The sequence below is a fragment of the Mycteria americana genome, chromosome 17 (genome assembly GCF_035582795.1).
Source record: "Mycteria americana isolate JAX WOST 10 ecotype Jacksonville Zoo and Gardens chromosome 17, USCA_MyAme_1.0, whole genome shotgun sequence".
Classification (NCBI taxonomy): Eukaryota; Metazoa; Chordata; class Aves; order Ciconiiformes; family Ciconiidae; genus Mycteria; species Mycteria americana.
This window is the reverse complement of record NC_134381.1, coordinates 6,739,923-6,754,049: the sequence shown is the minus strand read 5'-3', so window position 1 is coordinate 6,754,049 and position 14,127 is coordinate 6,739,923. Positions and strand designations below refer to the sequence as shown.

Here is a 14,127-nt window from a genome sequence, read left to right as displayed (position 1 = left end):
TGCCTCTACTTTCCTATATGTGGGATTTCCTTAAGTCAGCTATTTCCAAGATCAGCATCAGTTAAAAAGCATGTGGCAAAAATAAGGGGGGCAAAGAAAGATTTATGATGCAGCTTCTCAATAAAGGCTGAGATAGAAAACATTTTCATTGAAATGAGGCAGGCGGCAAGAGGAAAGATGGTCCCAGCAAGGAGAGGGTCCAAGAGGCCAGGGTGCACTTCCCACCTCTAGCAACCTCCTCCTCGGTCACTTCTGCGACTCAGAAGCCCTCACATAACATGAAGGGCATAAATGTCCCTTCCTTCTACCACATGTGCATTTAGACCACGAGCTCTTTGAAGGCAGAGTTTTTCCCTTGCTGCTAACTGAGCAAAAGCAGCAAGACCAGATATCATTTAAATTTCTTAGTGGTACCAGAGCATAAACAATTAAAACACAAATGTAAACAAGCTGTAAGAAGGGATGAGTGTTTTTGCTCATGATGCCCAAATCAGAGTGAGAGAAAATAAGAAGGCTTAAAGGTGCCATTCACTAAAGAAACATGGGAGTAAATGAATGCAACAGCCTTTTGATCAGTTGGAGAAGGGATGTATTATAAACTGGGCCAACTAGCTGAACAGCAAGACCAACAAATCAGAAAACCAAATAACTGAAAAAACCACAAAGCTATTTCAGGCCAAATCCTCCTCCAAATGTAAGGAGAGCTGACGAACTTTGCCTGTACTCGTGCAAGCAGGTGCAGCAAACTCAGATGCTTTGACTAAAACCCACAACGCCAGAGCTGCGCGCCTTCACCTGAGCAGATGAGAATTGTGGCCATCAATGCCTAAGTAGGTCTGATTTTCCTTTAACTTGTATTTCCCAGCGCTTTGGCTGTTGGGCTGCTGGAAGGGATATGCATAAGCTGTTTGGAAGCTCGCTCTCACTCTGAAATCGTCGTTGGTCTAATCTGAGTGTTTGATAGCACCCAGGATATTCCAACTAAAGTCAACTCATTAGGGACAGAGGAGGCTTGAGCAGGAGGGATGGTTTGTCAGTCTTGGATTAGGAAAGGGCTGTAACGAAAGCCAGGAAGGAAGTCTGTCCTGTCCAAGGAAAATGCAGTGGGAGAGGTAGCTAGGGAGGGAGTGAAAAGGTTTCCTGCATCTCAGGAGAGAGGCTGCAAGACTGAGCACAGGATTATTGGGGGAGGATGGATAATTCTGCACTTGGGACTATTGTAAGGTTAACTCTAGGGAGAGCTGCAAACCATTTGGTTACGGTGATAGAACCGGCTGGAGACATACTGGGGATAAACAGAGCAGTCTGTGGAAAGTGATGGAGACTGTAACGTCCAGGAAGGTTAATTTTGCTAAACAATGATTTAAATGTTGGTGATTCTTAAGATATTCAACCACTTCTTCCAAGGAGCAGACAGAAGAGTCTGTGGGCTCTGGGAATTGGTGTTGAGTCAAGAAACCAGCTTGTCCTAAAGAAAACGTCCTTCTCCTGCCCTGGCCTTCCTCTCTACAAAAGTGAACAGGCAGTACAGGGGAGAAATGGAAACTGCAGACACAGGAGCTGTGGCAAAGACCTGCTGTAATATAAGGAGAGTGGAATCAGCTGGCTTGACACTACTTCCTCCATGTGCAATTTTGGGCTGCTAAATCATTCTCTAAAAGCAAACATCTAACAAGAGAATAAAACATCAGTCAGGAGGAGGAGAATACACTTAATGGTCATTTTCCATTGCCCTCCTGAGCAATCAGAGCCAACAATAAATGATTGCACCTCCCACTCTTTCAGACTAAATAAATCCTACAGTTGAATATCTGTAGGAGGATGGTTCTCATGACAGTGAGACATTTACACACACAGCTTCATGCTGATTTAGCTCAAGCTGTGTGTTTTTGTGCCAGCAGCACCAAATCATTGCAAACAATGCCCCTGTCCTTTTTTCTTTTTCTAAAGTGATTTATATCAGTTTGGCATAAGGCAATTTCCTCTCGGCAGGAAGCTGAACTGAGGTGCGCCTCTCCGAACAGGAGCAGAGGTACCTAACCCAGAACAGTTTTTCCTGGGGATCCAGCTGGTTTGCCTGATCCGGTGAGCTGTGCTGCTTTGTCACATCATCTGTTTCCCCCAAATGCATTAATGCAAACCCACTGTCAGTGTTGTTAGGTCTTCATCCTCCTCCCTATCGCATCACATAACCAATATAAAAACATAAAAGCCCAGTGAAACACCAGATAATCTTACAGTTACCATCATCTTCAGTGGGAAACAGAAGCTCCAAAGAGGATCTGAGCATAATTGAGCTACACTAGAGCTCTATAGAAAAGAGGATGGGGCAGATATCATAAAAGAAAGAAAAATCAAAACTGGAGTGTCAAGAAAGGAGGGAGGGTGGGAGGATGGGGGCAAAGAGACAGCCAAAGAGGAACAAGTACCATGGGGCTGAATAGGAAAGAGAAGCTAGAAAGGGGGTTTTACATGCAGAATTAAAACACAGTGCAATAAGGGAGTATTCAGATCACCTTATCACCTTTCAGTCCATGTTCTCCAGGGTTTCCCATCAGCCCCTGAAACAAAAGAAAGTCCAGAGTGAGACTGAGCCACCACGAAGACTTGCTCAGGTCTATGACATTGATGTCCCTGATGGGGCTGGTGGCTCAGACCCACAGCACTGGCCTGGCCCAGCCCCAAGTTCAAATGCCAGGCTGCTCCCAAAGTGTGCTCCATCACACATTCTTTAAACACCCTTTGTGGGCTTGAGGTGCACAGGGAAAATGCCCCTGGGATTATCCGGTGACTTACACCTTCTGCAGACCGCCAGTGGGATGTTGCGTTCAACAGTCTTGTGCCTGGGTCAATGGACAAGCATTAGTACCGCCCATCCTTTCTCTCAGGACCATCACCGCCACCCAAGAATAATCTTCAGCCCTGCCATGGAAGAACAAGAGCTCACACAGCTCAGTTAATTCTCTCACCTTTAAGCCTTTTGGTCCTGGATAGCCTATTGGTCCAACAGAGCCCATGTCACCCTAGTAAGAGAAAGAAAATTACTGAAGTCATTAGGGGCAACCAACAGATAGCTGTATGTGATGTGAAATTCCTCTCTTATCTGGTCCCTCAGTATCCCTCAATTTATAGGAATCGCACCACTGACTTCAGCAGAAGCAGCATCCTGGCACGAGTCGAGACTTGTAACGTGTAGTCAGCCTCTAAGTAAAAGAAGCACAGGGTGTCTGCCTCGCAGGCACGTGAGGGCAGGAGAGCAGCTCCTATCTGCATCCTGCTCTTGCCACAAAGAAGAGACCCCAAAGCAGCTTGACACTAAACATTGGAAATGTGAGCTGTCCCCCACGATCAGCTCACCTGGCCCCACCGTGCTGCTGCCCCTGTGCCTGGCCACGGCAACGGGGCAGAGTGTGCTGGATGCCTGGATAACACGAGCATCCTGCTCCTGCGCCACAGGAGATATGGGTGTCGGGGAGCGTGGTCAGGCTCCAAAACCGGGAGCCTAGGTTCCTGGATTCACTTAAAAATTAGATAAGGAATTCAGGCTAGTAAATTAGTGGCAAAAATAATGGAAAAGTAATTAAGAAACCACCGTGAAGTCTGCAACTGTGGATCTGAGAATTTTTTTTTGTACATTCCTCCTGACTTTTGAATGGATTAATTTCCCTCTTCCACCATTTGAAACATTAAAATATTGAGCTGGTTTAAGACAATCCCAGAGTGTATTTATTCTCGGTGAAATTACTCATGTTCTCAGAAAGAATCTACCACAGTATTCCTGAGTTCTCTGCAGGGAGTCTGGGGGTGTGTTAAAAAGGACACAGACCCAAACAGCAAAAAAGGCAATAGTCGAGAAATTTAGATATCGGAGCTCGGTAGCAACCCAAAAGTGATATGGGGAGGAAAGAGGAGAAACAGGAGGTTAGGACAGCGGTGTCTCATCAGCATGGCCATTCTGCTGCAGCGAGAAGTCAGCACGGCATCACGTATTGGGCCTTGTACGAGAAACTGCAGCACAGGAGGACACTGGAGTTCATGATCGCTGTGTGTACCTGCATGTGCATGTATAAAAGAAAGCCTTCAGCGGCCGGCATTTAAACAAGCTTTGACTGCTTTCTGCCCATGAAGGGAGTCAGTGATACGGTGCACCAGCCTTGCCTGCAATGTGTAAATAAACAGGGTAGGGTCTGCTGAAGGAGCGCTTCTCTGGTCAGCAGGCATGGGCCCACAGCCACGCTGGGAGCACTGGGCTGCCGCCGCCTGAACAGACGCCCTTTTCATACCTCCCAGCATAAAGGCTTCTTGTAGAAACGCGTTTACTTAAAGCTTTGCCCACACAGTTAATTAGGAGAGCAAGAGGTTTTAGTTACATCTAATTCTGCTCTTCAGCCTCTCTTAAACAGCGAACCCAAACACCTGCGGGGTGCGTGGAGGCAGCCGGGAACCCGGCCGGTCCCCCGGGGGTGGCTGTAGCTGGGAAGGAAGGAAGCGACTGAACGGGGGCCAGCCCGGAGCAAACACCCAGCCGCCTTCTCCATGCCCTGCAGCGTGAGCCCCGTGCTGCAGGCCCCAGGGAATGGGGCTGGTGCTGTCCTGTAGAGAGGAGACGGCAGGATGGATGTGCCCCCTTCTCCCCAGGAGGATGGAGGAGGTCACGCTTAGATCAATCCCACTAGAGATGCTTCAGCATCCTGAATTCAGGAGTTGCATATTACCCCGGGACGCAAGATCTGACTCAGTTTGACCTGAATCTGTTTGAAATTTTTATCTGCTCAGAGCGGTACCAACAGACAAACTGGGAAAGACAGCGGCCAATTGCTACCGCTGCAGCAAGTGACTCCTTGTCATTTGAAAAAACAGCATTGCAAAGGACTGACTTTCTGCCTTAAAAGTAAAGCTAGGAAGAAGCTCACAACAGGAATGATGATTTCTTCATCTAGATGGGAAGGGAGAAGAAGTTTAAAGTTTAAGACAGGCCAGGCTTAGCAGCAAAAGGAGAACTGCTAGTTTTGCCCTTTTCCAGCAAAAACATTAGAACTTGGGGTGTCAGTAGAAACCAACATAACAATGGATCAAGACGGAGAAGGTGACAGACTCCAGATACCTGGTGATGGAGCTAAATCCTGGTCTAGGACATGCAATGCCAGATCTTGGGGCCAGTCAGGGAAAAAGCAATTTAGTTGTACCTCACATAGAATTTGGTGCTGTTTGGGTTGCTGTAGCCAACATGGGACAAAAACATAATGATCACAAAGGCAGGTTAGAAACCACACACTGCCTGTCCTCTTTGCAGATCATGTCCAGGCAAAACGTACCCTCCCTGGCCCTTGCAATCTATCCCAAGCACATAACAGCACGGCACTTGTGGGGCCAGCTAGGAGGGGAGGACAGGCAGCCTCCTGACTCCATCATCTCTGAAGGATCTTAGTCACATTTACCGTGTCTGACCTTTCACCTTCCAACAAACAAATATCTGGGAGATAATAGCAACCAGGTTAAGATAAATCTTTCCAAAGGCTAGGAGAAACACGATCCAATTTGGACAATACCTTCACTTGTATTCTTTTAAATAGCAATCTTCCTCTTACAGCTCTTTGCCAGGAGCACACATCCTTTCTGCTGCTATGGCTAAGGTAGCCACTTTCATTTCCACTAACAAAGGCAACACAGACCTGGTTCCTGGCTCCATGAAAAACTTTCCAAAGCCTTAATCCCCCTTTGCCCCAATCCCCCATCTGCAAGACGGGTACACTTGTTCCACCATGTTCTCTGCTTTTCCCCCATGGAGTCTAGGATTTCTGGGTTTGGTGCTCTACGTTTGTGCAATGTCTAGGGCAATCGAGGCTTTGATCTCAGCTGACATACACACTCCTATAATTTAAGCTATGGAAAGGCAAAAGGGGAAGGTTTTTGACCATTCATTGCAAGTCAAGTTTTCATGGATTATCATAGCCGAGGAGCAATCTTTTTGAAAGAATGCTGTAGTGCTAACAGACCCTACCACTTTTTGTGCATGGAATGAAATAACTTGAAACAAGTACTGAGACCTAAAAATAAACCGCAGTATGTTCAGCTGGGCATTCACTAACCCCCAGCACAGCTGCCAGAGGATGAGTTGCCACCCATCCTTACAGCCATTTATCTCCTGCTGGGGAAGAGTGTAATGAAGGGTGGAATTTGGCTGCGTACATAATTACCTGGATTAGTGATGGGATGGTGAAGGTGCACATAAAATTCCTGTATACCCAGAGGACAGACAGTTCCTGCCCATGGTCCCTCCAGTGAGCAAGAACTGTGCGTCCTTAGGTTACTGCTTACAGGGGCTTGCTTTTTAAAAGATGACAGATCCTGGTGTGGAATGAATATTGCATTTTAGAAGAAATACCCTGGTAAATGTTATCAGAAGGGCGAGTTATCTAGGAATAAGGGCACCAACAGCAAAGCTTTAATGTGTTCCCTTTTGCTTAGAAAGGGTTTGCCCTCCTCCACCTCCCAGTCTACCAGGCAACCTCTCCCCAGGCGTCACGCCTCCTCCATACAGTCGTCCTGTTCACTGCCCTGCCACAGGAAGAAGAAAATCTGTGCGTAGTTATGCAGACTGAAAGGGTTAAAGCCCTGAGAAGCCAGATCTCCATTTGTTTTTGTACTTACAATGAGTCCAAGGACTCCAGGAGGACCTGGGGCTCCCAATTCTCCCTAAAAGGAAAGACAAACCGACATGGTTACGGACACTTTGTAGACAAACAGAGGCTGAAAGGCAGCTCAGTGTTTCAAGAGCTTGAGGGAAGGGAAAAGACTGTCCCTCCCCCTTCCGTCCCCCCCACAGGCCCTTCCCCAGCCAAAGTGATCGAGAGCTTCCATCTTAGTGAGCGCGCTTGCGAGCACAGCCTCTCCAGACACAGGGCTGATTGTTGTTCTGCAGTTATTTGCAGGGCCGACTTCCCCTCCCAGGAGCAGGCTGGATAAAAGAAGCATTTCAGTGTGCAGGCAGGGGAGCGGGTGGGAGCTGCCCCAGGTGAGATGAAGGCACGGGCAGGGAGAGGGACCAGGGCAGGGAGGGGGCACGGGGCCAGCAAAGCTAAGGTGGGAAGGAGAGGAAACCTGCTGCTCTGCATTGGGAAAGGTGAGGTTTTTGGGAGTGGTTAAGGAACAAAAAAACTCATAAGAAAAGGAGGATTGGGATGAAAATTAAACTGGATAATTTGGGGAGAGGGTATGCCAGCTTCTGGCGCTGGCTGATGGGCCCTGGGAGTGTGTTTGGCACACGGGGTGCTCCAAGGCTGCTCCTCCTGTATCTAAGAGCTGGTTTAAGGTGGGGAACCAGCAGCATCCTCTGCACTCTGCCTCATCCATCTGGGCTCCTGCCCAGATCATCAACAAGCCATTTCTTTAATTTTCAGAAAAAGCTCCTAACCTTTGGGCTGCAGCTTATCTGCAGGGAGGTGGCTCAGCGCCTCTGTCCCTGGAGCAGGGAGCTCTCTGCAGGGAACCCAGCACTTGCTTGGAGGACGAGTCACTTTAATCACACCGCAGAGAGCAGGAGATGGACTGCAGAGATTTCATCTCGGGCTCTGTGCCCGTTTGCCATCTCTTACTGCTCCCAAGCAGGGTGTTTTGGAAAGCGCCAGCTCCTCTTAGAGGCTTTTCAAGAGCACGTCAGAGCGCACCATTTCAAGGGGCAGAGTGCTATCTGGGTTTGCGGGGCTGGTTTGAATTCTCAGCTTCACCACAAACTCCCTCCGTGCCAGCTTTCCAAAGACGTGCAGGTGGCAGGAGTGCCGGCAGGTGCCTGATGGCATTTCCAGGTGAAGTGCAGCAGAGAAGCTGTGTCAGACCCACACAAATCACCTATCTAGGTACCTAAGTACTTCAGCAATCCCTATGTGATGCTCAGCCCGTCCCCGTGCCTCCCTCGGTGGATCACCCACTCCCTTGCTGCATCGACAGTGGGTTGCTTGTCAGGGCAAGGACCTGCTCTTACACACCTCCGTCTCCAACAGGGCCTCTCGAAACAAGTGCATTGGAAATACTAAACTTCCCGTTGGCTCAGACAACCCTACCCCTGCTCTGGATCACGCTGGCTACTTTCTTTGACAGACCAGCTCAGTTTATGGTGCACATCTGGTGGAGTCCCCTTCAGTGCAATAAAGCTCCCCTTTTATGGAAAGATTTGCCTAGTGAAAGAATGAAAGAGAAGGGGACGCAACGTGACTAAATGTGCTCAGCCTCCTTGGGTAAAGGGTTACGTGTGTTTATTTTATGGGAAGTGGAGTAAAGGACTATTGGGCAAGAGCACACAAAAAGCGTTTCATAAGCTCAACCAGCCTAAAATTGCTTTTTTATGGCCGGTTCCTTTGCTGCATAATTGGGACATCTGTGGAGCGATTGTTCCTCACAGGTGGGATTTCTGCATCCTCAGAGCTACTGTAATAAGGTCAGTTTCAAGCTTTTGGTCAAGGCCTGGCATTACTAGGCTCAGCAAGAAGAGGGAATATCCCCATGAATGCTTGGCACAGGAGCTGCATGGTGGCCTGGGTTTCCCAGTAAGCTCTGCAGGCTCTGAGGGTGGCTGGGATGAAGACCGGGTGGATGGTTGTCTCTTGGTCCCGCTAGTTGCAGGAGGGACTGCCCAGATTTCTGAGTTATGTCGCGTGGGTATTCCTCAAAAGAAAAAGTAAATGTGGAAATGCATGGCCTCATGTCTGACACAAGAGGATTTCCTCTTGGAAGAGGAGAGGGTGGATTCCCCTGGGAGAGGTGGACATGACTACTTGTTAATTTGAGCCAGTCCCTTGCCTGGGAAATGGAGGATTTACAGGTGCTCCTTCCTGGCCATCAGTAATGACAGGCTGGTCCCTGACCTGCAAGGGAAATCGGGCTCTATTCTCTTTTTCTCAGTGCATGAACTGGGCACTGGGACAAGAGACAAGGAGATGAATCAACAGTCCTTTCCCATGTCTAATTCCTGTTATTAAGAGACTAATTGGAGTGGCTAAAGCGCTCCAGGAACAGGGATCTGGAATGTGATGGCTCAACAGTTCTCAGTAAGTCGCTAGGAGGGAGAAACGTCCCTGCGGTTGGAAAGGTCTTTGCTCTGTCTGGAGGGGACGGAAAGAAGATCAGAGACTGTTGGCTTCGGCCATCCCCATGTGACGGCAGAGGTGGCAGCAGCGTAAGTGCTCAGTGGATCAAACAGAGGATGGGGCAGTTCAGGACCTGTGGCAGCCTGCCCGCCTGCCTACAATTTGCTGCATACTCCACCTAGCAAACTCGGCATATTTGTGTGTTCCACAAACAGACTTTCTGGCATTTTTCTGCGTCTGTGACTCCGCTTGTGACCCTGTGAACCTCCCTTTAAGTCAGCCGAAACAGTCTGTTTTCATTCTACAATCTCCAAGGCACATTAATATTTAAAAGCTGTTGATAAGATGAAAGAAGAGCAATCCTTCTGGATGAATTAACGGAAGGGACATTTGCTTCTCTCTGATGCTCTGGGAACTGGCATTCAGCTAACATTGAGCACATCTTCTGAATGGGGCTTAGACAACTTGCAAATTTAAAAGAAAACAAAACAAGTTATTTGGAAAAAAAAGTCTTTCTGACCTCCAGGATTCCTGCTTTTCCTGGTGGGCTGGCTGGAAATACAATCTAGAAAGTCTTCTACTTTGAGACTACTGATTCCACTCTGACCCATGGCTTAAGTTGACTGAAGGATGGGAAAAGTTCTGCAGAAGTATTCCTTGGGAATCTAATTCTTTCAGTTGACTGCATTTGTGACTCTTGTGCTGAATTCCCACATAGGCTGGAGTGTAGCTGAGCTTGGCTTGCTGGTTAGAGTGGCTTGTGAAAATAACTTTTAAGCTGCATATATGATGAATGGGAACTTGAAGACACATGTGGAGTGGGTTATTTTGCACAAATCATTCCATCAAACACCAAGAGCAACACTGTGATTATGTGTGAATAACCAAGACAGCAGGAACTTCAAAGATGAATCAGTACTGCTCACATGCTAATTGAGGGAGAACTGACAAAGTCATTCAGAAAATAATTTAGAATAATTAATACATCTGAGAACTTTTGCATGGCAAAAAGTTGCATGCAAAAACTTTTTCACATGGGCATGTTTTGTGAGTAGCGGAAAACACAGCACATACCCAACTGTTTGGTATTAGGTGCTACAAGAGCAGAGCAAAATAAACCTTATCAGCATCCAGCTGCTTAAATGGTCTCTGTGACCATCCTGATCCAATTCCCAGGAGACGCATCCCATTCTTAGAAAGCCAGAAGGGGTCAGATGAAGACCAGAGAGAGGCCAAGAACTCAGGAGCCTGGAGACTTCTCCCACTGCAGTGCTGGGGCCGGCTGAGGCATGGGGCAGGGCAGCAGAGGCCTGGGCTATGGTGTCTGTCCCTCAGTGCTCCCAGACACCAGAGCGGGGAAGCTGGCACTTCTTGCACCAGTGTTAACATTCGCTTCAGATGAGGAAAGGTACTGAGCTTGGAGTACTTTAGAACCTTACTTCTACAGGCTAGTGAGATGTAAACCAAGTGGTACCAGCTTGCTAACCTGCATCAGAAAATGAAATGTGGTGAGAAGGAGAGGAACATGCCTCTTTCTCTATGTACCTCAGACCTCTACACAACTGAGTACATGGCCTGCTCCTCGGAGGGTTCACATGCACTCACGTAGCCATCTGCAGTGCCTTATGATGATATGTCCCTATGTCTTTGGGTGTATGTCTCCCTGCTATGTTCATACAAAGCTTCATCCAGAGCACACCAGTCAACAAGGTGATTCCTGTGGCTGTCACAGGCTTTGCATCAGGCCCTGTGGTATGGACAACACGCTCCAACCACTGCCTGCTCATCAGGAGCAACATCCCTATCTTTTCTCTCTTGATTTTTCTTCTAGTCATATCCTCAGGATGAGAAAGCATCTATCAAGACCAGGGTGCAGGAAAGGCAACAGATGGAGACAGAAAGCAAAGGGCAACACGATGACCTGGCAGTTACAAGATGTTGAGTTGAACCCAGGAATTCACAGCATGCTTGAGCAGGGCAAGGGCGTACATTTGTTTTTCAGGAGGGACAACAACAAAATGCTAGCAGTTGCCACCAAACTGAAAAGTTTCTTTCAGCTCTACCCAGCATGATGCAGTACAGTGTGGTGTCTACTGCAACAGAAAGAAAGAAGGGAAAAAGCTATCAACTTACTGGGTTCCCATCAATGCCTGGAGGTCCTCGTTCCCCAAAATCACCAGGAAAACCCTGAGGAGAGGAGGCAAACATGAGTATTAGTTATTGATGCACCCTTGTGTAAAGACAGTCAGCTTAAAAACTGCTCCCCCTGCACTCAGTGCAGCACTTTGGTAGACAGCAGGTCACAAGGAAGCGTGGGCCAGCCAGCCTGCTCGTCCTCATCCAAACCATTCCTGCTCCACCAGTACATCTGCTCAGGGAGAAGCTCTTGTGAGGCCAAGAGCTCTGATTCCCTGCTCTTCTCTTGGGCCAATGAAGGGTAAGCAGAAGTACCGTTTACAAGGCTCAGCCATCAGCTGCACATTAACTAATGGGAGCCTTGAGAGGAAGAATCAGGGAGGAGACAGGAAGGCTTTTTCCTTGGCCATGCTATGAAAAGCACCCATTGCTGAGGCTGCTGGACCTGATGTGTCCACACCTTGTCTTGCAGGCTACGGCCAGCCCTCAATCAGCCGTGCCTTTTCTTAGCACCTGTTGTCAGCCCTGGGCACGCTTCATACGGCAGGCAAGGCTTTTGCAGTGCCACGTAGAAAGACGACGAGAGTACGCATAGCAGAGAGAAGGGGTGGAAATCAGTGCCTCTGTCCTCCTTTTGGTTCACCCAAGTACTCCAGTATGTCCAACAAGGAATACGCAGCCCTGAAGATTATGTTGTGTAGTTTACATGTGAAATGATAATCCCACATTTGGAAGATCCAACTCTGTATTTAAAGATACAGTGCTTTCTATCCTCTTTCAGGAAGAAATAGCCTACTGATAGGATATTTCCTTAAAAGTCAATACCTCCTTAAAAGTCAATCGCAAATCCCTTATGTTCTGGAAGAATTCATAAACTTCACTGCAATGACTATCCTCAAAAATGGATTGTCGATCTGAATTATTTCATCCTGTCTACTAACACAAGCATTTTAACAGTACCCCCTTCTCATAGGATAGCTGAATAGTGTAATGCCTGTTGGAGCCCATGCAGATGCTTAATGGAGCTGATCAAAGATGCCTGGTGAATTCACTCCAATGCATTCACAATCTTTCAGCTTGCCAGAGGAACAAACAGTTCCAAGCTCATTATGGTCCACACCCCAGAGCTGTGAAAGACCATGTTTCCTACATGAAAAAGTCACCACAAAAGACTTCTTCATTATCTCATTATATCCGATACAAATTTGGAAGACTTCAAACAATTATAGAAATGGGAGTGGAGGTACTGAGCCAGAGCCAGAACATGGTGGTATGACACGTTCTCTCTCGCAGTCTTAGACAAACCCTGTGCTCCCCTAAGCCCCTCAATTCCCTGTTACAAGCAAATCATACTGCAGCTTGCTCTTCCCTGTCCTGTCGTGCTGTGTCTCCCTCAGAAAGAGCTCAGCACAGGGGTACATAACCTCTGTGGTTAGTAAACCCTCTTAGTCACTACACCTACATTTTCAAGGAGGAAGAAGTTGAGTTTAAGACGGATTGCACTCAATTTTCCCCTGAACTTGAACTTCATTCAGCAAAGGACTGGCAGGGAGCAGGCTGCCAAGAGCTATCAGGGACCAGCTCAAACATCAGCATCTGCAGGGCTACTCTGAACTTCAGCTGCAGTGGAGAGTGCTTCGGGAGGCTGTGACACCAAGGTGAGAGAGTGCTGTGACTCTCCACTTCTTTTTCTTGCATGCCCCTTAAGATGGAGTAAGATAAAATACGACACAGCATCCACTTCCTTTGACTCTGAGCCAAAAGGGAAATCATCGTCTGCTAGAGGAGCTCCCCATGGACAGAGAATACGCAGAGCCTAACCCCAGGCTCTGACACCTGGACTTGGTTAATTCAGCCAGGGCTAAAATCCTGCTTTATTCTCTACGCTATTCTGACTGTGGGCATCAGGATGGAAAACTAAGGAATATATTTGCATATAAAAGGCTTCCTAGCCACAGCATCTACCTTTGTGCTTCAGTTCAGAGTGGGAACTTGCGAAACAAAGCTCCAATCACCCCTGCTCCCTCTTCTGTTTATGGTGGAGCAGTCTTGGAGAGTAAGCGGTATTGCTTAGATGATGCCACCAGCAGATGAGCTCCAGAGACACACCAACAAGCTGCAACTGCTGGTGGGTGCGTTACTTTTGACTCAGACTAGGAGTTGCAGTAAAACTGCCTTACATCCTTCCCTGGCTCCACCAGACCGTGAGATACGAAGGACAACACAACCACGTTCTGGGCTAGCTAAAAGCTTAAGAGACAGCGACGGAGCAGACAGGGAGGGGGCGTTCCTTGCTGAGCCAGAAGGATGCTGGTTGCCTGCTCCCCTGTATACTGCAAACACTGGTTACCTTGGAAAAGCAAACCTGAGGGAAGCAAAATGCTACAGCCAACAGCAACACGCTATCTGGAAACCCATCAGCGACACTGAAAACTGAAATGATCACAATGGACAGAACAGGAAAACTATACTGGGAAGCTCTGCAGTCAAAGATGTCATCCAAGACCTCCCTCCACCTTTGAGGGTTTACAACTCCTGGTCCACACAACTAGGTAAAAACATACCTGGTCAAACCTAAGGTGAGAGATGAGAGACCTGTTTAAGACAACCAAAAGTTTGCCACTGACTTCAGAGCCCGCATTTCACCTCTTCTGTACCAATTCCCTACAGTATTCAGTACGCACTCCTGAACGGACGCAAGCTATCGCTTGCTTGGCTTCAATACTTCCATTTTATGGGCATCACTGCGAATGGGAAAGTTGTCTGCCTTTTTCCAGCTGGGCACTACATCCCTCAAGCCTGCGCAAACGCCAAGAAGCTGTGGTAAGCAACGGCTGGAAACAGCCTTTTGCCATTTAGAGACAAAGACGTCAAATATAACAAGAAGGCGGGGGGGGCTACAATTTTC

General features: G+C 47.9%; 1 protein-coding gene across 3 annotated transcripts in view; it reads right to left on the bottom strand.

Moving 5' to 3' along the window:
- Positions 1 to 14,127, bottom strand: part of COL27A1 (collagen type XXVII alpha 1 chain) — a 165,348-nt gene that overhangs the window by 85,710 nt on the left and 65,511 nt on the right. For all 3 annotated transcript variants that reach the window (XR_012778234.1, XM_075519862.1, XM_075519863.1), the window contains exons 14-17: positions 11,217 to 11,270; positions 6,652 to 6,696; positions 2,970 to 3,023; positions 2,517 to 2,561 (exon numbers count right to left, since the gene is read on the bottom strand). Coding sequence is in view for 2 of the 3 variants with exons in the window: in XM_075519862.1 (XP_075375977.1) it covers positions 2,517 to 2,561; positions 2,970 to 3,023; positions 6,652 to 6,696; positions 11,217 to 11,270 (198 nt within the window). In the remaining variant the exon portion in view is untranslated. The remainder of the gene's footprint in view (positions 1 to 2,516; positions 2,562 to 2,969; positions 3,024 to 6,651; positions 6,697 to 11,216; positions 11,271 to 14,127) is intronic.